The sequence below is a fragment of the Python bivittatus genome, unplaced genomic scaffold (genome assembly GCF_059951505.1).
Source record: "Python bivittatus isolate LINGU-HERP-01145 unplaced genomic scaffold, Pbiv_v1 ctg000980_np1212, whole genome shotgun sequence".
Classification (NCBI taxonomy): Eukaryota; Metazoa; Chordata; class Lepidosauria; order Squamata; family Pythonidae; genus Python; species Python bivittatus.
The window spans coordinates 1,773,629-1,795,888 of record NW_028277125.1 but is presented as its reverse complement, the minus strand read 5'-3'; the positions used below and the strand labels follow the sequence as shown (position 1 = coordinate 1,795,888).

The 22,260-nt window shown below is 48.6% G+C and overlaps 1 protein-coding gene across 3 annotated transcripts in view; it reads right to left on the bottom strand.

Annotated features, from left to right (window-relative positions):
• Positions 1–7,010: 7,010 nt before the first annotated feature.
• The window catches only part of P3H2 (prolyl 3-hydroxylase 2), a 71,377-nt gene continuing 56,127 nt past the window's right edge, over positions 7,011–22,260 (bottom strand). The window contains exons 9-16 of one of the 3 annotated variants that reach the window (XM_088131744.1): positions 18,799–18,926; positions 18,047–18,142; positions 17,036–17,186; positions 14,717–14,834; positions 12,853–12,928; positions 11,402–11,542; positions 9,007–9,069; positions 7,011–7,052 (exon numbers count right to left, since the gene is read on the bottom strand). In XM_088131744.1, the coding sequence (XP_087987870.1) occupies positions 7,026–7,052; positions 9,007–9,069; positions 11,402–11,542; positions 12,853–12,928; positions 14,717–14,834; positions 17,036–17,186; positions 18,047–18,142; positions 18,799–18,926 (800 nt within the window). In that variant the 3' untranslated portion in view covers positions 7,011–7,025. Of the gene's footprint in view, positions 7,053–7,575; positions 7,794–7,840; positions 9,070–11,401; positions 11,543–12,852; positions 12,929–14,716; positions 14,835–17,035; positions 17,187–18,046; positions 18,143–18,798; positions 18,927–22,260 lie in introns of those variants that run through there. The other 2 variants (XM_088131742.1, XM_088131743.1) reach the window with 2 other exon arrangements.

Genomic DNA, 22,260 nt, shown 5'->3' with positions numbered 1-22,260 from the left:
CATACTGAGAGGCATGTAATACATGCAATGGACAGAGAGGCAGCATTCTGCAAACGCCCCCTCTGGCCCTCCAGCTGCAACCAGCACAAGAGTCTTAGACCAGAAACCAGAAAAAAAAAGGACCCATTGCATGCAAACGATGTGTCTGGATCATATACATACATCCATATAGTTTGCCCCATACTGTATATCTGGGTTAATCAAAACTGTCCAGGGACCTTTTTAAGGCCATTCTTGTTCGTGTAGGTAGAATTTTGCAGCTCAAGAAGTGACTACAGGATTTTGATTTCCCCACTCCTATTGAACATTTGAGGGATCGCCTCTCCCTGGTTACATCTACCCACCCCATCAGGTCTGGCAGGAGGGTTATGTTAAGGGCCTGCTGGCTGGGGAATTCTGGGAATTGAAGTCCACACATCTTAAATGTGCCAAGGTTGGGAAACACTGCTCAGGATGGCTGTATTGAGGGATGCCTGACTTGCATTTTCCCACTGATGATGTTTTAACTGGGTTTTTAATGGGTTGTTTTATTTTCACCTGTATATTGTTTATTGTCTTTTGCAGTTGCTTTAATTATGTGAGCTGCTCAGAGTCATGAATGTGAGATAAGCGGCTATACAAACTTGAATAAATAGATAAATAAATGATAAACATTTACGTGAAGCTGTTGGGAGAAGTCAAGGGATGGCATGGGTCAAGGTGCCATCAGCAGGGTGATGCTGTATGTTTCCATCTCAGGCTGGCCCAGGGATGCTGCAGATGGGCAAGAACAAGCTTCAACCCAACCCAAGCCAGACCGAGGGGCTCTGGGTTCAAGTGCCTCCTGGATCCAGCGATTTTCCATGTCTAGTTCTGCCTGGGGTTGCACTGTCCCAGAAAGAATCAGTGCACAATCTGGGGGTTGTCTTGGACTCACAGCTCATTCTAGGAGCTGATGGCAGTGCTGGCCAGAGGGCTTTTGCACAACTCGGTGTTGCATATCAATTGTGTGATTTTCCTGGATCCAGAAGCACTGAGCACAGCCACTCATGCTCTGGTCCCTGTGGGGTGGATCACTGCAACCCAGTCTCCATGGGGCTACCCTGGAAGAACACCTGAAAGTTACATGTGGTCCAGAATGTAGCCACGCGTGCAATTCTGGTTGTGCCTTTGCTCTCCAGAGGCTTCTTGGTGCAATTCAAGATGCTGGGGGTCCCTATCAAGTCCTCCAAAGCACGGGGCCGGGTTATTTGCAGGACCCCTCTTCCCAGGACCTGAGGATCTCTACCCACCCTCAGGTCTGGCAGAAGAGCATGCTCCAGGCCCCACTGATTAGCAAGTGTCGCCTGCTGGGACCCAGAAAGTGGGCCTTCTCTAATGATGGGCAGCCATACAAACCCAAGAAATAAATGGCAAAGAGATGATGTGAAACGCAGATGACTAGGCAATTTTTTCTTAATTAAAGGGAGAAGCCTTAATCTCAAACCTGGGGAAAATGTACAGTATAGCAAATATTCAACAGACTCGTTTTCATGGCTGCTCATGGACAGAGTCCAGGTGACGCTGAGAATCTATTGAATCTCTTCTGCAAGATTTTCGGGGGGCTGCATTAAAAGGGACTGCAAGAAAGACCCCAGCAATTCTTAGAGCAGAGGGGGAAGAAGCTGTCTCCTGAACAGGTGATGGACACTTTAGAGCTTGACTCAACTCCTTTGGAACCAGATTTGGATGTTACATACAGCAAATGACATGGCATTGGTTTACAACATGTTTATTTACCGTCACCAGAAAGAACACCGTTTATGCCTCTAACACACAGCTAGAGGGCACCATTCTGCTGAACTTGGGTGAGCTTGAAAAGGATTGGAGCCAACAGGATAGGTGACCACCAGGTGATCCCAGGACTATAGGCTAGATTAGGAAAGGGGAAAAGGCTTCCTGGAAGAACGCAATGGCAAACTCTTCCATATGGTGGCTAATTCTACTGAAATGCAAGATGGAGGTGGGATGTTGGGGACAAACTGCAGCTTCTACTCCATCCTGATTCAACCTGGATGGTATGTGAACAATGCCCTCAGCAGAATTAGAGCCTGGAGGTCAGGATTAAGTACTGATTGTTTTGTGGGGTGGGGAGGGGAGGGTATTATTTTTGCACTTCCTCAGTGGGCAAATCAACAGATCATTGAGCAAATCTGCCCAGAGTTCTCCCTTGAGGCACAGATGACCAGGCAAAATGATCCTCCTTCGGACACATGATGAGAAGACCCAGCTCTCTGGAGGAGGCTCTGATGCTGGGAAAGGGGGAAGGAAGGAGAAGAGGAGGATGACCAGCAGCAAGGGGGAGGGACCTAGGGACAGCAGTGATGGGAGCACCACTGGAAGACCTGAAGGACCAGGTTAGGGGCAGATTCTCCTGGAAAAGATCTATCTGTGTGGCTGCTAAGAGTCAACACTGACTTGATAGCATATAATCAATCCATCAATCAGTACAAAGACCCAGCTCCTCTGAGAGGTCCATAATGCTGGAAAAGGTGGAAGGAAAGAGAAGAAGAGGAGGACCAGCAGCAAGATGGACGGACTCAGTGACAGGGGTGATGGGGGCACCGTTGGAAGACCTGAAGGACCAGGTTCAGGACAGATCCTTGTGGAGAAAATCTATCTAAATGATCACTAAGAGTTGACGCTGACTTGATAGCACATCAATCAATCAATCAATCAATCAATCAATCAATCAATCAATCTGTATGCTCCACTGGAAGAATATATGCACAGTAGGAAGCATGGCTGAATAAGGTGGCTTCATACAGGCAGTTTGAAAAAGGTGTCGGCCAAGTTCGCAGAAGCAGCAAAGGCTACTGAAGGCTACTAGCAGTCATGAGGGCCGTTGGGTGCCTCTAGCATCAAAGGCAAGAAACGTCTCCGGGCCAGTGACTGGCTGGAGGACATAATGTTCTCCTCTTGCTGCTTTTCCAGTGGCAACTGAGTGGGAACAGTCATGCTGGAGAGCAGGGAGGCTCTGGTCCAGATGCAAGGCTGTTTGGATGTTCTTAAATGGTGCAAAGCGGGCTGCACACACCGATACAGTAGAAGACTGCAGAAGCCAACCTAGCAAGCTCCAATTCTGGGTCTCCTACCGAGTCTCCCATCTCTCGTGTGTCCCAAACCGGCACCTCAGTAGAGGCCACATTTTTCAGTGACCCAAACAGGGCCTGCTTCAGATGATGCCAGAGTTGGCCTTCTAAGGAGCACAGCATCCATGTCCCTTGACAGAGTCAAGTTGCTTGGTCCCACAGCTGAAACCTTCAGCCCTATCACCGGGCGTCCATATTTTAATCAGCCAACATCCCCCCCATGTTTCACTGAGTGGGTTTGCACAACGCACTTAACCTGGTTGCTAAATGAACCCATGTTCTGAGTTCACACAATATCGTGAATCATAAATGAACCAAATGATATACTGTAGATTCATCCAGCACATTAAGCCACACAAAACTAACCGAGTTCGAAAAGACTCAAGCTTAGCGTAGTCTACTCATGGAGCCAGGAGGCTTTTCTCAGCCTGCTGAATCATGTCGCGTGCACACAGCCAATAAATTACTGGATGGAGCTGAGCCTCCTTGATGGACGTTCAGAATATTATTCTGCCAGTGGATTTTCTGGGTTAAGCAGTGAGCAACTGTAATCAGTTTATCACTAGGATTTATCACCGCTCGGGGCAACGGCTTTGTGCTCATTGCCTGCATTCCCACAAGATGCTCAAACAGGTCACTTTGGCCAATGGCTGAATTGGCAAAACATAAAGAGTTTGGTTGGTTTAAACTTGCTTAGCCCAGTTTGTGGTTCAATGTGCCTGTGAACTCGGCCTGTTGGATCAGTTTATGGTTCACTGGATTGTGTGTGCTCAGAAAACGAGTGACTTCTGCAACCAAGAGAAGGGTGTGGGTGAATGAGAGCACCCATGGATGCGAAGCCGCAGCACGGGGACAGCCAAGCACAATGTCCGTCCCTACGCTCTCAAGACGTGTGGCAGAAGAGATGGAAGAAAAGTTGCACATCATCATGAAATCGTAAGAACCCAACAGCTCCATCCTGACATTCAAGTTGTGTGAGGATTCAGGCTGCTGGAGATGATGGGGGACAGAGTTCCCAGGAGAAAGTATTTCTCACCAAGCTGGAAATATTAGAAGGGAGGTTGCAACTCTCCTGATGAAGTGAACAAACTTGTTTCCCTTGGCAACAAGTCAGGATGTGATCTGATCCTCCCACCCTTTCAGAGCCATTTTTCTTCTGTCAAGAATCATCTCTTCGCCCTGGTTCTGCCACCAAACAGGGACAGGCAAGACAGGACTTTGGCTTGGGGGCCGCACATGCTGGTGTGCAAATTCAGGAGCCCCGGGTCTGCTGGGGGTCTGCAAAAGCCATGGAAAGAAAGGAGAGAGGGTGGTTTTCTGCTGACTGCTGAATGGCTCGACCAAACCACCTTCCTTAGCGAAGGTCAACGAAGACCTGCTCAGGAGGGTGGCTGCACCAAGATCCGAGCTGCTGCTGAGGATTGTGGAAGTGCAAACGTGCAAGGGAAGGGTTGATGTAGATCCTCTGGCAGAAGAGCTGAGCTTCTCCAGCGTGCAGAGCAGACTCCTCTCTGGCCAGCCCCTGGAGAACCTCAAAGGGCGAGAGGCTGGGACGCGTTACTCCTGAGATCCTTCGCTTCATCTCCGTTCCCGTTGGTGTTCCCAAGCCTCCCAAATGTGGTGGTTTTCCAGGAGCAGTACGATAGTTACCCAACCACTTTGGGTCCCACCCTGCCCCGTTTTCAGCCCAGGGTGGGGCAGTGTGTGGGATAAACTGGATTCCTGCAGCGCTGGGTAGTCCACCTCCCAGGGATAGATTTAATAATCCGTTGCCTTCAATCTCAAAGCTCCGTACTGTAAATAAATCTTTCATCCTCACAAGGTGTGGTAGACAATTCGGTAGGTTTCCCAACCCCAGCGTGAAGGTTGCTTTCCTCATCCTGAGCCTTCAGGGCTTTCGGCCTGGGGGCTCGGTTCACCAGGCAGCCCCGGTGCTCTGATCCCATCACGGGTTTAGCAAACACGCCCCCCCCCCCCCATGCACACAACATGCAGAGCGAGCCTGCCCTTCCTGTCCTCACAGACACCTCACCACCACAGCAACAACTATGGCAAGATCCCCACCTGCTGACCGCTCGGGGAAAACACACACACAGCCCTGGGAGGCCCTTTAGTGTGGTTCACTTAAGTACAAGGCACATTTCACGGATCGCTCCCAAAAGTGGGAGCCTGAAGCCTACGGGAGACCTCTCTACCAGGAAAAGCTTAGGGCAAGTATTGTTTTGCACTTGGAAGGGCTGATGTTAAAGAAAAGGAAAGTGAAGGAAAACGTCTCTGCACCTCCCACCTGAGACAGACCCACCTTGTTCTTCCCAGGTTTTCCTCCTCGTCCCTTGGGTCAGAGTTCTGCCACGTATCTTCCCCAATAGGCTTCCCAAATGGCCGTTTCGGGGTTCAGCCCTGCTAACTTCCTCTCTCCGTGATGAACGCTAATCATCGCGTTCTTCCAATTGTCGGGCACAGAGGTAGCCATCTCTCTCTCTCTCACACACACACACACACAAAAGCCGCTCAGCCGCTCCCGAAACAAACCATATCCTTTTCAAAATGTCTCCAGTTACGCCATCTACCCCTGAAGCCTCAGCGCTTGTTGCAACATTCTCACAGCATTTCCAACTTCCTTCTCATCCTTTGCTTTCTTGGAGCACCTCTACGCCCATCGTTCCCATGCAGATCTCTAAAATGCTCCCGCCAGCCTGCCTCTGCTCCAGCTTCCTCCTCTCCCTTGCACCCTCAACCATTCCTTTGGGTCTCATAAGGGGTGTGTAAGGAGGAAAAAAACCCTGGGGTTTGATTGCATTGTCACAACTGCCCTCTTGTGTTGACAACCCCCCCCCCAGCAGATACTCCACCAATCTGACTGTTCCCTCTTTCCCATCCTAGAGCCTTTCACGCCATACCCTTTCTCCTACTTTCTACGAATCTTATCTTCGCATGTATCTGGGGCGCTTGGAAACCTATTTTTTTATTCTATTCCAAGCAGCGCGCATGTTGCCTCCCCAACTCAGATACACGTCGGATTTTATCCCACAATTCTCAAGGTGGGGAAGACAAAGGCACGATTGGATGCTTCTCTTCCGGGTCTAGAAGTCTCCCTCCAAGCTTGGAAGGGAATTTTGCCCAGAATGATAGGCCTGCAAGGCCAGAGAGGTACGGAAGGTACAAGAGCATCTCAAGTTGCACACATCTGGTGAGTAGGCACGAGAAGATGATTTGGGAAGCACAACCTCCTTCAGGGACGTTTGCTGCTCAAAACCCACTGAAACAAATAGTGACTAATTCCAGTTAAATCCAAATGTCAACATCTGACATGAAATCTGGATCAAAAAGTACAGGAAGCTTTTTATAAGGACCCTGTAGGAAGAGATAAGAAAAAATCAGCTTGACTTAAATATAAATATTTCTAATTTGGTTGTTCTAAACCCATGCCCTGGAGGGAAAGAGGAGAAGAGGATGACCAGCAGCAAGGGGGATGGACTCAGCTGAAGTGGCAATGGGGGCGCTGTGGAAGAGCTGAAGGACCAGGCTGGGGGCAGATCCTCCTGGAGAAAATCTATCTGTGTGGTCACGAAGAGTCGATGGCAACCTGATAGCACATAATCAATCAGTTGATCAATGCAAAGACTCAGCTCTCTTGAGGAGTCTATAAAGTTAGGAAAGGAGGAAGGAAAGAAGACGACGACCAGCAGCAAGACAGATGAACTCAGTTACAATGGTGATGGGGGCACTGTCTGAAGGACCAAATTGAGGACAGGCCAACCCGGAGAAAATCTATCTATGTGGTCGCTAAGAGCTGACAACTTGATGGCACATAGTCAATCAATCAAACTGGTGCACAAGCTGAAATGCAGCTATACTCTGAAATCTGTGCTCCGATGTTTGTAGCTTGAAATTTTGCAACCTGCGGGTTGCCCATCAAGAACCATATCCACATTTTGGAATCTGTTTAGAAAAGAAGCATAAAATGCATATCAATATCAGACTTTTTGCGGCTTTTTTTTATGGTAATGCAGAAAAGAACCTAAGTTTGGGAAAAAAATAGAGCTGAAAATGGGGACGTTTGCCCTGGCTCAAGAAGTCTGTTCACAGAAGGCTTTTAACAGAAGGTCTCCTTGGTTGGCCAGAGGTCATTCTAATGTTTCCTGCTACAGGATGGCAACATTCATCCAAGTTTAATCTGAGTTAACCCACTTTCCAGATTCACACAATAGAACTGAACCCCGAACAAAGAGGCTGTTCTTCACAACCTCCTGAGGTCAAATGTAAACATCCACCAAGCGTCGCATGTTGTGTGAACGCAGCCGTGGGGTCTTTAACTCTAGTTACGTTTGCTGCGTGGATACAGTGGGTTGGCCAGCAGAGCTACAGAAGACGACCGACTGCCTATTTCTAGTCTTTTCCAGCTAATTTGATAAGAACAGAAAGGACAACATAGTAGAGGAGAAGCAGAACACAAAGACGGGTTTTGTTTTCTGAGTTTAGTTTATTCCTCCTGGGCTGAGACACAGTTCTGTGGCTAACATCCAACCCCCTCTGCACCCTTTCTATGCAATGCACCTGGTATTCCACCTGGAGGTATTGTCTCCTCGTAGACCCAAATCCCGTTCAGATGCTTCTCTATTTTCAAAGGCTGGGAAAAATCAAGAATGTGAATTTCCAGCATATTTGCACCAGGGGCCTGTTCTGCAGAGAGAATCAAGGAGGCGGCTTCAGGAATACAGAAATGGGGGGGGGGGGGGCAAAACACAGACAGTTGGTCCTGGAAGGATAATCCACTCCCCCTCTCCCCCCCCGTTTCCTGTTTTCCATGAAGCTTCTGCAGAAAATCATTCCAGATCAAAGCAATGCGGTGCTTAATGCGTTTTGATATTAATTTTGTATTAATGTATTTAGTGTGTATGTCGCATACATGTAGAAAAGGGGAGGGCTTGGATTGCCATGCTGTGACCACCATCTTTGACTCCCCCCCTCCTGGCCCCAGAGACTAACATTCAGGTGAGACTATCCAGAGTGAAATACCTTGTGGATTGAGGTAGGACCGATCTTTTGTCCTGATGCAAATTCTTCAAATCAGTTCAATTTGTGGGCAAGTGGCCAGTTGGGGAAACAGCTTTCCACCAGCCCTGACATAAACAGGGCCAAAACTACAGGCAACTTATAAAATAATTGAATTGCTCAGCCTGGAAGTCTCCAAAGACAAAGCTTTGAAGCCCACAAAACTCATTTTTAAAATCTTTTTCCCTTGATGGGGGTGGTGATGGTGGTGATGGGGAAATCTTCCTGCCTGCTCCAGGGTGGCTTAAATTTCGCCCCGTCTTTAGAGAAGCTGGGGGAAGGCTGCATTTGCCCTCCCTGGCAAGCATCTTTGGGGACTCTCCGTGTGCCAACATCGGAGCAAAGCAGTTTCCAAGGCTTGGGAATCAGAGTTTGCTCCAAAGGCTGGGGTCTTCCCTCCAGCACGGGAGCGGGAAATCCACGCCATCCAAGAATTCCTAGAATGTTTTTCAGCAGTGGGGACTCAGCCTGGCACGTGGAAAGCTCAAGCAGGTCTTTGGAGTTGGGAAAAGAGGCCACCGGGCCACCTGCCCGGCAGATTCTCATGGCAAAGGAAAATGGCTTTCTTGGGCTGCAGCTTAGAAGGAGGATCCAGAAAGTCCTGGAGAACCTCATCTGAAGGCTCTGGACGGGAGAACCGTCCCCCACGCAGGAGGAGATGGAGCAGGTGAACATGGAGGGGCCCCTCTGCCCGTCCTGTGCCACCCCTTCTTTAAATTATACCAAGACTCTGTACAAAAATAAAAAAGGTTCTCATAAGATTTACAACAAATATTAAATAAATATTCTGACAGAGAGTCCTTCGCCTGGTTCATAGCTCGTCCTTGGGGTTGATGCCCACCTTGATGGGTCCGAAGTACTCCTGGTCCAAAGCCGCAATGACTTCGTCGGCTTGGATTCGCTCCTGGAGGAAAAAGAGAAGAGACAAGCGCTGAAGGCCCAGCCAGCAGAGGAGACAAAAAGGAAGGTCATCCACAGAGTTTTCAGGGCCAGAAACTCTGACCGGGTCTGGAAGATGACCCTTGGGTTTGTGCCAGGAATAGGAAATTTCTTCTCTTCCCTTGTTCAGGGGATAGGAGAGCACATGACCCTTCCTTCGTTATTTCCTAAGGAAGTCTGCATTAATTATAATTAAAGTATCTCAGTGAGAGGTTTTCAGTGGCCGTTAAGCAGAGTTTTGAAGCCTTAGCAGCTTTTTCTCCCAACCATGGATGTCCCTGTCTTGAATCATCCAGGGCAGCGAAGAGCCTGGATTAATTGTCATTATTTTGTGGAGCTGATGAGAGAGGTTATCACAGTCTTAAGACCGACTCCAGCTGAAAAGAGACCCTGGGGAGCCTGTTCCTGGTTAATTCAACTGCTCAGAAACTGGGCCCAGAATCCCAACATTTCAGATGATGCCCACCTTCATGACTGGGGAGACGGGCATCAAATCCCGCTGGCTCACAGGTTCTGCCTCTTGCCAGTCTTATGAAAGATCTAGTTCCTTGTTTGGTTTATTCACACCCAAAATGGACCTCAGGATGTCGGGTTCCTCTTCTGTAGACTCATGAGGATCAAGGTCATAAGTATCCAGTAGAAGCCACAATGATGTCATGCCCAATGACGTCATTCCCAGAATGATGTCATGTGTGACTTCATCATGGGTTCCACTGTGGTACGCCCTTGAGCTGGGTCATAGCTGGCAGGCAGGAAAAACTGGACAATCGGACACTGTGTGGCCAAGGTTAATTTTGGGTTTAAAAGTTGAGTTGTAGCAATGTTTATATAGATGCAACTATTACATCTATATTGCAGCAAAGAATAGCAATTCAAATGTCCTTTCCTTTTTCTTTTTCTTCTTCTTTTTCTCTTCCTATTGGCTGGTTGGTTGGTTTTGCTCTATTTAGATTTCTATATTTTGTTTTGTCTGAACAGTATTCCCAAGTTGGGTTGTTTTATTTCCATTGGCAACTGTAAGAAAATACAATCACAATTTTTTTTTTTTAAATCGCCACCTCTGACAGCAAAATAAGTCAAAGAAACTCTCAAGCACCCCGAGAGTAAGACAGAAAAACAGAACTTCCTCTTACAGGGGAAGAAAACTTGATATATTGCAAGACAGATTTTGCGAAGGGTGTTGATTTTTAATCATCTTGCCTTGCGGAGGCTTCACTATCTTGAAGATGTTGAGCTGCTTCTGTGGAGCTCCTTTGCTCTATGTAAACCTTGAGTGGATCTAATAAAAACATTGCTCCGGACGGTTTCTTTCCCACCTCCATCGCTGCAAATCTGCTTTGCTTTTCCTTCCCCCTTTAGTCAACGCGTGCAGGGAAAAAAAATCCTGCTTAGTTTTTCAGACTGAAGAGGGGGAAGAACTTTTCATCCTGACCTTCCTTCACAATTGGTGCAGCTGTGAGAAGAGGCGGTGGAGGGAATCCCACCTTACAACCCCAACGGCCTGACGCCAGGTCCATGCCAGTTTCGCTGGGCTGGCATTGTTGCAGGCGGAATCTCTGCTGGCAGAGAGAAATCTCGTGGCTAGCTGCTGGAAGGAGCCTTCTTTCCAGCTTCTCTCACGCCTCTGAACCCCTGGGAATCTTCAACGTGCTTTTCTTCCCACAGCAACGTCCCAGGATTGTCCTGGCCATCATTCCATTTTCTGGAATAGTGTTCCCAAACTGGCACTAGCCAGATACATCTGGCAGCCATCCCCAAATCATCCAGGCTGGAGGACTAGCTGTCAGCTTGGGAGAGTTAATCTGGTTTTTTTGGAATTCCCTAGAAATCCTTTACAGGATGGCAGATGCTGGGTGCTCTGGGGGTATCGTGAGGACACCCCCAAACTGAACATTGGAGTGAAAATGAGGTCAGCCAAACGTCCGCATGTCTTAGCAGCCCCATGGTCAGAGATGCACACCAGTTTTTCACGGGTTCCCTTGGTGTGTGCTTTTACCACTTGGGGGCGCTCTTCTACAGCGGATATTTCCGCGTCCTCCTAATTATGATAAAAAGTCAGAAGTAGCCGTGACTGCAGCTGTTTATAAATATCATATATGTGTACGCTAAACATCAGAAGACGTCTAGGAGCATCTTTTCAGACAAACACACATTATTCAGAGGCATCAGATGCAAAAGCTTCCGCCTTGAGATAAAATGGGTTCGCCCGGAAAGCTGCTCCCGGACTCCTGATGTTTGGCTAACGCGGACGAAGCCGGCTCTCTTCCTACAGTGCGTCCCGTTGCAGTCCAACTTACAAGTTCCCGGTAAAGAGGGTTGAGGGTGAACCACAAAGCCACTGCGCATCGTTGACCTCTGGTGACGGCCTTTACGCCATGCGGATTCTCTCCACCAGAGGAAAAGCTGATCATCCGCCCGCATTTGGGCTTGATTGAGGCCTGGGAAGAAGACAAAAACGGTAAGAGGAGCTTGGGTTGGATCAGGCCCCAGCTGAGCAACCTGTTTCCTATCAGGTATGAATGGAGGGGTGGAATCTACAGACCTCCTTTCCATTAAAATACTGAAAAAGTTGAGCATAGGCCTCCGATAGAAGCTTTGATGACGTTACATGCATCATGATATCATGCAAATGCGTGATGACATCAGTACGCATATGATATCACTTGCCCCCTTTCTGTAGAGCAGTGTTTCTCAACCTTGGCCACTTTAAGAGGTGTGGACTTCAACTCCCAGAATTCCCCAGCCAGCTTTCAATTCTGGGAGTTGAAGTCCAACCTCTTAAAGTGGCCAAGGTTGAGAAACACTGCTCTAGACAACCATGTGGTTAAGGTGGCTGACAACAAAACACATAAACTTTATGTATTTTAAATCAAACGTAAATCAAAAGATTAGAATTCAAGCATAGAACGAGGAAACAAAATAACCTCACCCGGATTTCAACCATCTTCAACAGCTGGTCTGTTTGCACATGAAGAGTCTCTACACAAGAGCAGGGCTATTCCAGAAAAGATGGCTTTTCTGGGCTGGGAGCACGTCTGGGAAGGCCCTCTCTGGCGTCCCCACCAAATGGCTGACTTCACACCAGAGATTTAATCTGCTTCTTGAATTAACCCATTTTCTGGGTTGGCGCAATACGCTGAAGCCAGGATAAACTGAAGGAGCTGGGTTCAGACAACAGACTAAGCCTCTTCCCCATTAGAGGAAGCTTAACACAAACTAATCCGAGCATGTTGTGGGAAAGCAGCTGCTACCTCTTAAACTCCCCTCTCTGCAAAACATGCTTTTCCAGGCTAAGAAAAGACCTAGAGGCTCCATTCACACAACATTTGAGGATTGGTTAGTGATAACCGTGCTTTGCATTCCTGCATTCTTGTCACTTGCACCCTTGTCTGTTAGCAGCTTTCCAGGTGAACCTGTTTTATTTCAACACACAAAATCAGCATCTGTGTGTATGTGTGTGTATAGGGGGGAGTTCCACAAAACACCTGGCCATCAACATCTGGCAACTGACGCACCAGGTTGAGCTCATCACCTTTACACCAACATGGAAGGCAACCATCCCAGGGACCAATAACGGATAAATGTGTGTGAACATAATCATATCATCATATCATATCATATCATATCATATCATATCATATCATATCATATCATATCATATCATATCATATCATATCATATCTAATATAGGTATATTGTATAACTAGCCATGATACTTCTATGAAGATGATTTCAGATGTCTGCTCACCGTCACCGTCTTGGCATCCATTTCAGTGAAAATAAATTCGCCACCTTCAAAATCGCCGTTCATGTACAGAAGAGCACTACAAAGGAGAAGTAGAACAGTTGCAGGAAGGGGTGTCCATGGGAGGGTGTCCAGAAGGTCAAGATGATGACCATGACCTGGCAATCAAAACCCTGCCCTTTTTTACGGGTGCTGTGGATGCCATCTTGACTTTGACTCCCCCCACTCCTGTGGACGCTCAAGTTAAGGGGTGGCACCCACTGGGAAGTTCACTCGGTCTTCTCACTGTAGTGAGAAGAACAGTGGAGAAGCAAAGTCTCCAGTGGATTCAGGGGCACCAGAACCAGATCAGAGAAGATGGTCTGAGGAAGAGCAACTAAGCCCTAGGAAGATGGAAGCCTCTTGAGAAAAGATTACTTGGGGGTGGGGTGGAAGTGGGGGTAGGAGAGCAGTCTTGAAATATCTAAAGGAGCATCACGCAGAACCAGCCCTGTCCTCCCTCATTTCAAAGTGCAGAAGAAGAACAATGGCTGTAAGTCCCTGGAAGGCAGATTCTGACCAAACGCTAGGATGTTTTCTAAGAGCGAGAGCAGGAGGCAGGGGACCAATGGCACACACGGGGGGGGCGGGGGGGGCGTCTCCTTCCTGGGATGCAGTCAAGCGATCATCTGCCAGGGATGCTTGAATTTGGGTTCCCTCACTGAGCAGGGAGTTAGACTGGATGGCCTTGAGGCTCTGTCCTCTTCAAGGATCCAAGGATCCTTATGAAGGTAGAAGTTGCTGAGCCTCCATCCTTCTCCCTATCCAGTCCTTGGAGTTGGAGAACAAACATCTGCAGGAGGGGGGTTGTTGTACTTATAGGGAACCCTAATCCTGCATAATACAGCAGCCAGATCTTTTGGGGCCCCAGAGCATTTCCACAGAAGGCTTTGGGGCCACTTCTGAATCAATGATAGGCCCCTTGGCTCTCCCACTATGATCCAGCAGATTTCCTTCCTCCTTGGCTGCCCAAAATCTCATAGAATCATAGGATCTTGGAGATCAAGTCCAATCACAAATGATAAAACTTCAGTTTGGTGATCTGAGTACCTAAAGCTCTGAAGGCCCACAGGTTCCCCACTGGCAGAATTCACCCCATGGCTGCCTTTGGGCTCACTATTGTTCCATATCTCCATCTCAGATGACTTCAGAGGCCACACTGCTGTTAGGCCAAGCTACAGATCTTGGTTTTCTGTTTATTGTCCTTATTTCCTCAGGTGGTCAGGCACAAAACCTTGGGGCGGGGGGCAGGTGCTGCTGGAGGCCAGGTTTTGTGCTGTCCTCTTGGTCAACTGGAGGAATGGAGGTTTGGCCATTCACACAACATGGCTGCAGTGAGTCCTGTCACAGACTTGCAAAAATGGCCCTGAGGAGTGTTTAAAGCGAGTGTTGAGAGGTGAAAGACTGCGTGAGAGGAGGAATCCTTACAAAGGGAGAGGATGTGCACTGAAGGAGCAGAGGGAACCCATGGGCGCTGTCACAGAAGAAACTGGGTGGTCTCTTCTCTTGGGAGGTGCAATCAACTTCTGCACTAACACATATGAACAAGAAATTTAACCAAGCTGGATGAGAGATGGAGTGCTGCAGATGGGAGATGAAAAGATTATCCCAAGGTGCAGGCAGATAGGCTTCTGCTCCCACCTGAGAACTTGGGTGAGACTTGTGTAAAGAGGTGTGCATTGTACACTGGGGTGGAGGTCATACAGCAAGGCCTGGTGGTCCTTACAACTTCTCTTCAGTAGCATCATCTGGAGCGGGGGAGACCAAGCTCTCGGCTGGAGCACCTGAAGTTCCTTCTTACATTCAGGGTCATGAGTGACCAACCCACCTGTAATCTCGGAAGGTATAAGCAGGGGGCTCTTTCCAACACTCGTTGGCTTCTGGGTCCAGGAGACAATTGTCCGCATGGATTGGATGGCTCAGATCATTCCTCCGTTCCTGCTGACCTGAACAGGCCAAGAAAAAATGTGATATTCAGTCAGCAGCCTGTTCCTTCAGAAGAAGGTAGACCACAAAGGATTGTTTTCCAGACCAATTCCAAATCTCTAAGAGGGGCTGTGGTAGCTCCAGAGGTGCAGTCAAGAATGTTCCAGGGGGATAGAAGAGTCTGCAGTTGAACCAAACCAGAATGTTTTCGGGGCCCTAGAAGTCTGGCCAATGCCCAGAGGCAGAAGTCTTGGTGGACCAGAGGAAGATACCTTCTGCTCCACTTGAAGGGCAGGGAAGAGAATCAACCTCATTGTGCATGGAGGCCAAATTTGTCTGTTTGCAGTGAATCGATTGCCAGTTTCTAGAGCAGTGTTTCTCAACCTTGGCCCCTTGAAGATGTGTGGACTGCAACTCCCAGAACTCCCCAGCCAGCATGGCTGGCTGGGGAGTTCTGGGAGTTGAAGTCCACACATCTTCAAGGGATCAAGGTTGAGAAACACTGTTCTAGAGTAACTCTGTTGCTCCATTATCTTCTTCCCCAAACCTTTGAGAGCTGTATTGGCTGGGAAGAAGGAAGCAACACTCTGAATTGGAATTAGGGACCTTGTGTGGTAGAGACCAAGCCATGGCTTTATAAGACTGTATAAAATAAGCCAACGCCTGGAGCCATCCTGTTAGTTTTATCCTATTTCTGTCTGGGCATGCCAAGTCACATCACTGTAGCCACGAGGGTTGGTTTCCTGCCACGGAGGGTCTGGTATTCGCATCAACACGGTGTACAGTCATTGGAAAGGAGAACATCAGGTTGTTCATGTCTGAACGATGAATGGGACTCCCTCTGACCAAGGTGCTTACCATCAGCTGCTCAGCTGGAATCTTGGGACCATCCTGAACCATCCAGCAGGTGAAATGGCTATGGGGGTATTTGGCTGGCTGTTGCCCTTTTTGGGTGCAGACCAACTGGGTTCACCCAACACTCTATGCCAGTGTTTCCCAACCTCAGCAACTTTAAGAGGTGTGGACTTCAACTCCAGGCTGGCTGGGGAATTCAGGGAGTTGAAGTCCACACCTCTTAAAGTTCTTGAGGTTGAGGAACCCTGATCTAAGGGAAACTATTGGGTTCAACATACATACAGCTTAATCCCACAAGCAATTGAGTGAAACAGTCTTCTGCAACTCTCGCGGCTGCAAATTAATCCTTTCTCTTTCTCTCTGTCATTCCCATTATTTTGGATATCTGGTGGTCTTTATTTTTCTTTCCTAAATGGAACACCTTTGGTGTTCTCCGGTTCCTGAAACCACAAGAACATTAAAAGGCAAAGCCAAGAAGGGAGACCACTTTGGTTATGTGGGTTGAGTTCCTTGTTGATACCGTTTTGTGGCTGCTGCGGCTTCCTAAGCCACCTCTAGGTGGTAGATCCCCAAATAAGGCATAACCCTTATCTTCCTTCTCGGTCTAAACCCTTATTGCCTGTTCCTATTAGCAGTCATTCTCCAGCCCTCCACGAAAGAGAAGCAGCTGCCTTCTCACCCTAGGCTTTCCCTGGATTGGAATTAAACCATGTCTTGGTACACACTGGAATCACTGGGTTTGCTCCGCTCAACAAGCCAAGGTTAACATTTGCCAGTCCTTTGCCAAGAAGCAGATCCTCCAAGGATTCCACAAATGCTACTTCGCTGTTGTAGGGTATTATAACAGGAATTTGGAAACCTGCCAGCGTACCCCTCTGCCCTCTCTCATACCAAAGAGAATCAAGGAGGCATTATCTTGAGTCTCTTTCTCATACCTTCCCTTTTCCCAGGACTGAGTCATCTCTTATTTTCCTTTAACTGCTCTTGCACACCTTCATCAAGGTTCTCCCCCCATTCCTCTACCCCAGCGTTTCTCAACCTCGGCTACTTTAAGCGGTCTGGACTTCAACTCCCAGAATTCCCCAGCCAGCAATTTCATGAGTTGAAGCCCGGACCTCTTAAAGTGACCAAGGTTGAGAAAACCTGATCTACCCCAACTTACGCTGATTGGATGAGAGCTTACAGCTCTGTCCTTGGTCTGCTTAAGCGGGTTGGGTGAACCAAGTCCAAGGGAAGGACCCAGCTGCACTTCTGACCCAGAGTGGGGAGACCCAGCGTGCCAAGGCAGAAGGTTGTAGCAGGAGGGGTGGGGATCCTCCCAGCAAAAAGGCTGAAATCTGGGGCTGCCTTCTCACTCCAGCCTTACCTGAGAGGGCCGTCCGGCACACCAGATGTGTGTAAGAGAAATATAGGGTGGAATTGAGTCTGAAATAGGACTCCACTATCTTCCGGGCTTTCTCGCTGACATCGTAGAAGAGGCGGGCACTTTTCAAAGGGATCCTCCCCTCGTAGCCAAACTGCGGGCAAACCGAATAATGGAGTTATTTCTCTCTTTCTCCCTCTCTTTGCACCACCAACATTGTGGCGAGGAGCAAGCCTGGTATTGTTGGAAGGGAAGCACCCTTGCTAATGGCAACCAGGGGTGGGGTGGAGAGACAATGAAAGAGTGGGGCAAAGGGCTGGTCATAAAGGGGACAATGGGAAACAAGGGGGAAGGATCAGTGCTTTGGGTCTGAAGGGGAAAGGTGCTTTGGAGCATTTGGGGGACCACACGGAGAGTGTTTGGCAGTTCCTTAGAGCAGTGTTTCTCAGCCTTCAGAACTTTAAGACGTGTGGACTTCAACTCCCAGAATTCCCCAGCCAGCAAGGGTTGTGTTACACAAACCTGGCCAGGTTGGCTACTTGGGGGTTCAGTGTAGTCTGAAAACATGAAAATGGTTCAGGCAAGGACCAGGACAGGAGTGTTTTGCAAAGTGGAGACAAATTAAGCTCCAGCCTTGAGAAGGAGGAGGATGAGGGAGCAGGGAAACAGTGACTTAACCCTGGGGAATGTAGAAGGTGTGAGAAAGAAGCTCAGAACAGCCGCACCTGGTTCTTGCTGTCCGAAAAGCAGGAAGAAAAGGTCTGGGATGGCGTCTGAGATTCTGCTTTTCCACCTTACTCCAATAAAGAACATTCCTGGAATCTCTGCCATGCCAGTGTCTCAACCTGGCCTGCCTCAAAGGGCTAACCCAAAGCAAGCCGATGCTGGGATATATGAAGAGAGGTTCCTCCATCCACGACTTGCTGATGGACTTGACCTAAACTAGTTTTGGGGCTCTCCAGTTGTTCTTACCCCACAGGAGAACAAATCTAGCCTGGCACAGCAAATTCATACCTTTAGCGCTTTGAGGACAGTTGCTCCTTCAAACCTCTCATTGGGGGTGTGGGGTGAGGTTTTCCCCCTGTATCCATCACCAGCCATGAGAATGTGCTGCAAGAGAAGAAGATGGGCCCAGATTAGAGAGGACTGCTGTTAGACCCAGACTGAAATATGTACGTGGGGCAGGAGGAGGAACAATCTGGCGAGTGTCAAGATCTCTTCTTTCGTATTCCAGAGGGCAAGGGACGGGATGCTAGATTAAAGGGACAGGAAGGACCCTTCCAACAGGAAAGGAATAAAAGATCCTATGTGGAAAAGCAGTTCGTCAGCAGAATCAGTCCCCTTTCTTGCTGTGTTCAGACAGAGGCTGGAGTGACTTCTCCAGGGGTGCTGGAATTCGGGTTCCTGCCCTCAATGGCCTCTACAGCCCATTCCGCCTCCAGGGGTTATAATTCTATATAATTCATGCCTTTCCTGGCCTGATAGTTTTCAGAGGCATAGGGGCATCTCTGGCCCCAGAACAGCCAAGATTGCTAGGAATTATCAGAGAAATAATCCAAGCACTTTGTGGGGCCTCTGGTTGAGGATGTCTGGCTTCTGCTTCAACACGACACCTCCCAGGGGTTGGTCTTTAAGATGCCAGAGGATTCATGCTGATTTTCACTCCCAGAGATGGACAAGGCAGCTCTTTTGGAACTCAAATTGTTCCTAGTCACCTGCGCGGAGGTGTCCTCTGCTTTGGCACCCCCAGGTGGGCGGTTACTCACATTGGCAACGTGCTGCAGCTCCTGGCACTCTCCCTGCGAGATGACGTTGTCCAGTAGCACCCGCTGTGTCCCATTCAGCTGCTTGGAATTGTAGACAAACTGCACTTCGTTGAAGAGAAGGGGGCCTCCTGGACCGAGAGGAAAGGAAGGAGAGAAATCGCTTTTAGAAGGCCTCCCCGGTGATGCCCCCTGCGGGAAGAGGACCAGAGATGGCACCCCCTAAGACATATGCCCAAGAAAGTCCAGGATTCCAGATGGCATGGAAACAGGGCATCTTGCAAAGAGACAGCCATCCCCTTGCTGGGGTCCCACCTTCTCTGGGATATGGGATGTGAACAGGCATCCTGGAACAGAAATGGGGAGTCAGGTGGGCCAGGCCTGAACTTTGCTGCTAAGTCTGCACCAGCACTGCAGAAAGCAGCTATAGGAAAGCCAGGGCACACGGTGGCGGCATTCACACAACACATTTAACCTGGGTATTATATTAAAGCACCTTCTGGGCCATATTGAGCTTGAACTTTCCAAATGGGTTGGGTTCACACAACATGCTAAATCCGAATAATACCTCCAAGGTCCCTTCCAACCCTGTGATTCTATGAAAACTAGTCAGTGCTATTCAAATGATTCTGCTAGGTCTTTCCTTGATGTGGGTAAGCATGTTGCAAGAACCCAGCCCTGTCACTGTCCAAAGTCAAGTGACCAAGACTGGGCATTCACGAAGGGACAGACTTTTCCACACCCTGGAGAGGGAAAGGGTGGCCTTCAGACCGCCTGCAACGAACAGCACTCAAAAGCCAGGGGAGCAGGAAAGCTCTTATCTAAACATGTCGCCTTCAAGAGGGGAAAGCGGATCGTTCAAATATTTCTTCATTTCAAAGATGTGATGGGTAGGAGAGAAAATCATCTCTGCCCGTAGAAGAGTCAAAAGGAGAATAAAACTTTTTGCAGCTTTGAGACCCTAACCCTAAAATCCCCATGCAAAACTCTCCAATCGGTACTGTTTCACCCTGCAGAGCTTCACCCACTGGTCCTCCTTGAAGCTCTTCAGATGGCACCGAAGGGCGGAGTTGGGTGGACAAACCGGGGGTTCGCTCCCCACACAACAGCTCTTCTCAGGCCATTTCAACTGGCAATTTTTGACAGATCTCCCGGCTGTTAAAAGATCCGGGGAACTGCACAACATCCTCAGGGGCTGAGTGCAGAATTTCAGCATAAAGGGACAGTGTCTTCTTACAAGAAAGCTGGTGAAAAACAGGCTAGTTATTTTAGCAGATCCAGACACTTGAAGGAGGTGGATTGTGGAGGAAGGCAAGAGGTTGGCTAAACTTCAATCATTGCAGGTAATCATAGGGTTGGGGCTAGGGAAGAACCAGCCCTGTGTTTTTCTGACCACCGAGGGAATCCAGGGTTGGCACTGACCATCTTTGTCCCCTGGTGGGATTTCCAAGCACAGCCAAGTGAAGAAGCCGCCGGCCATCCCAAATGCAGAAAGAACCACCCCTTTTTCCCCTGACACTTTGAGGGCAAGAACAATGCAGAAGTTGAAGCAAATCCATCTGAGGGAGGAAGACAGAAACCAGGCCGCTGGAAGTGCCCGGCTGCCCGTGCTGGATGGCGCCGACAGAAAGCAAACCAGATGGAAAGCAGAAGAAATGGCTTTACGATACGGCACGGGCAATTTCTCTGCCATTGCAAAACAATAACGTTTTTTTAAGAGCGTGCGTGTGGGAGGGAGGGAAACAGACGAAAAAGAAGGCATCTGTGAAAATGGAGTTTCTACAGAACGCTTCTGTGAAAATTGCTCTGGCTCTGGCAACTCCGTTTCACTCTGAAGCCAGCAGAAGACTAATTCTCCAAGGCCTCCAATGGTCTGAGATCTTGTCTCCAAAGCTTACCCTTTGCAGGTTACGTATAATAAATGTTTTTACAGAGCTCTCAGATGCTCACGGAGGAGGGAGTTTTACCCATTTGTTTTTCTCCTGTCTCCTTCTGCTGGGAGGGCCGTGCCCAGCCTTTCCCTCCTGTCCTCCACGCCACCACTTCCACGCCCTCTGAGAAGGTGTGCTGTGGCCAAGCCAAAGCAGGAGAGCCCCCAAACCTTCACACCTCCTGGGTGCATTCACACAGCACACTTAACCTGATTCTTGAATTAACCCATTTTCTGGGTTTGCACAATACACCGAACCATAAACTGACTCAACGGGCTGGATTTGCTCACCATGCTAAGCCACTCACCACCCCTCATCCAAGCTTAGCATTAACCAAGCTTAGCAAAGTTACTTTGATGAAGCTAGGACTTTAAGGGGCCTGGTTAAGTGGGTTGTGTGAATGCAGGCACAAAATACTGGGATTTGAGGCAGGTCATGGGAGGGGCGGGGAACATTTCAGCCCCACAACTGTGCATTACAAGGTGTCCTGGATGAAGTTCTGCTTAAGGTCTCAGGGGCCCGACCTGGTAGAGGTCACCAGGGAAAGGACACAAGGTATATCTTGTGTCATGCGCATGATGATGTCATGTTCCATGAGGTCACTTCCCCCCCCCCCCGCCCCCAGCAGCTTTGCAGACGCTTGGCTACCACTTGGGGGTCTGCATCCTCGGCGGCTTTCTCCCTCTGAGCAAAATCATCTCTTCCTGCTCTTGATGCCAGAGCAAAAGGGGTGCTTTGCCCTTAAACCTCATCCCTTCATTCATTTAATGGACCCATGTGGCTGCCCATCTTGTAAAGGGCAGCTAACAACACATTAAAAGCAACAGGAAAAAACAACATAGGCAGAGAATAAAAGCCCGCAGATTTGCCAGGGGTAAATCCAAACAAATACGATCAAGAGAAACCTCTCAATGGGCCATCCTGTGTCACCAGAAAACAAAGGGCAACTGGTTTAATTTTCACTGAGGCTGTACAACTTCCTGCCACTCCTTCTGAGTCACTAAACTCTGCAGGAATTTAGATGGCCTTTCAATGCTCTGGATAAGTGCCTTAAAAACTGAGATTTTTTTGACCCCTTTGATGTCCTTCATACATTAAAGTAGGAGTTGGAGGAGTTTCCTTCCATTGGAGGGGGGGAGAGGGGAATTTGCAAACAATCATAATTTATAGGTAGAAAGAAGGGGTCAGCAAAGCCAGGAGTCGTCCAGGTTTAATTCCAGAACTCACCCGTTCAAAGTCAAGGCAGGCATGCTTCTTAACATGTGCAGAGGGCCTTAAGCGTCATTAAGACTCCACCACCCCTTGCCTAGTTCACGCGAGGGTGGGGGCAAGGCTTAAACTATGGCCCCCAAAGACTTTTATGCAGAAATGTGGAACAGGTGCCCAGGGGAAATGGGGAGAAGTGATGTCATGCACATCACCACTATGTTATGGAAATGATGCAATTTTGCAATGTGTGCAATGACATCACGGGTCATGGGTGGGTATGACAGCATTTTAAGGTCATCCCTTTTTCTAAGGGATGGCTATGCAG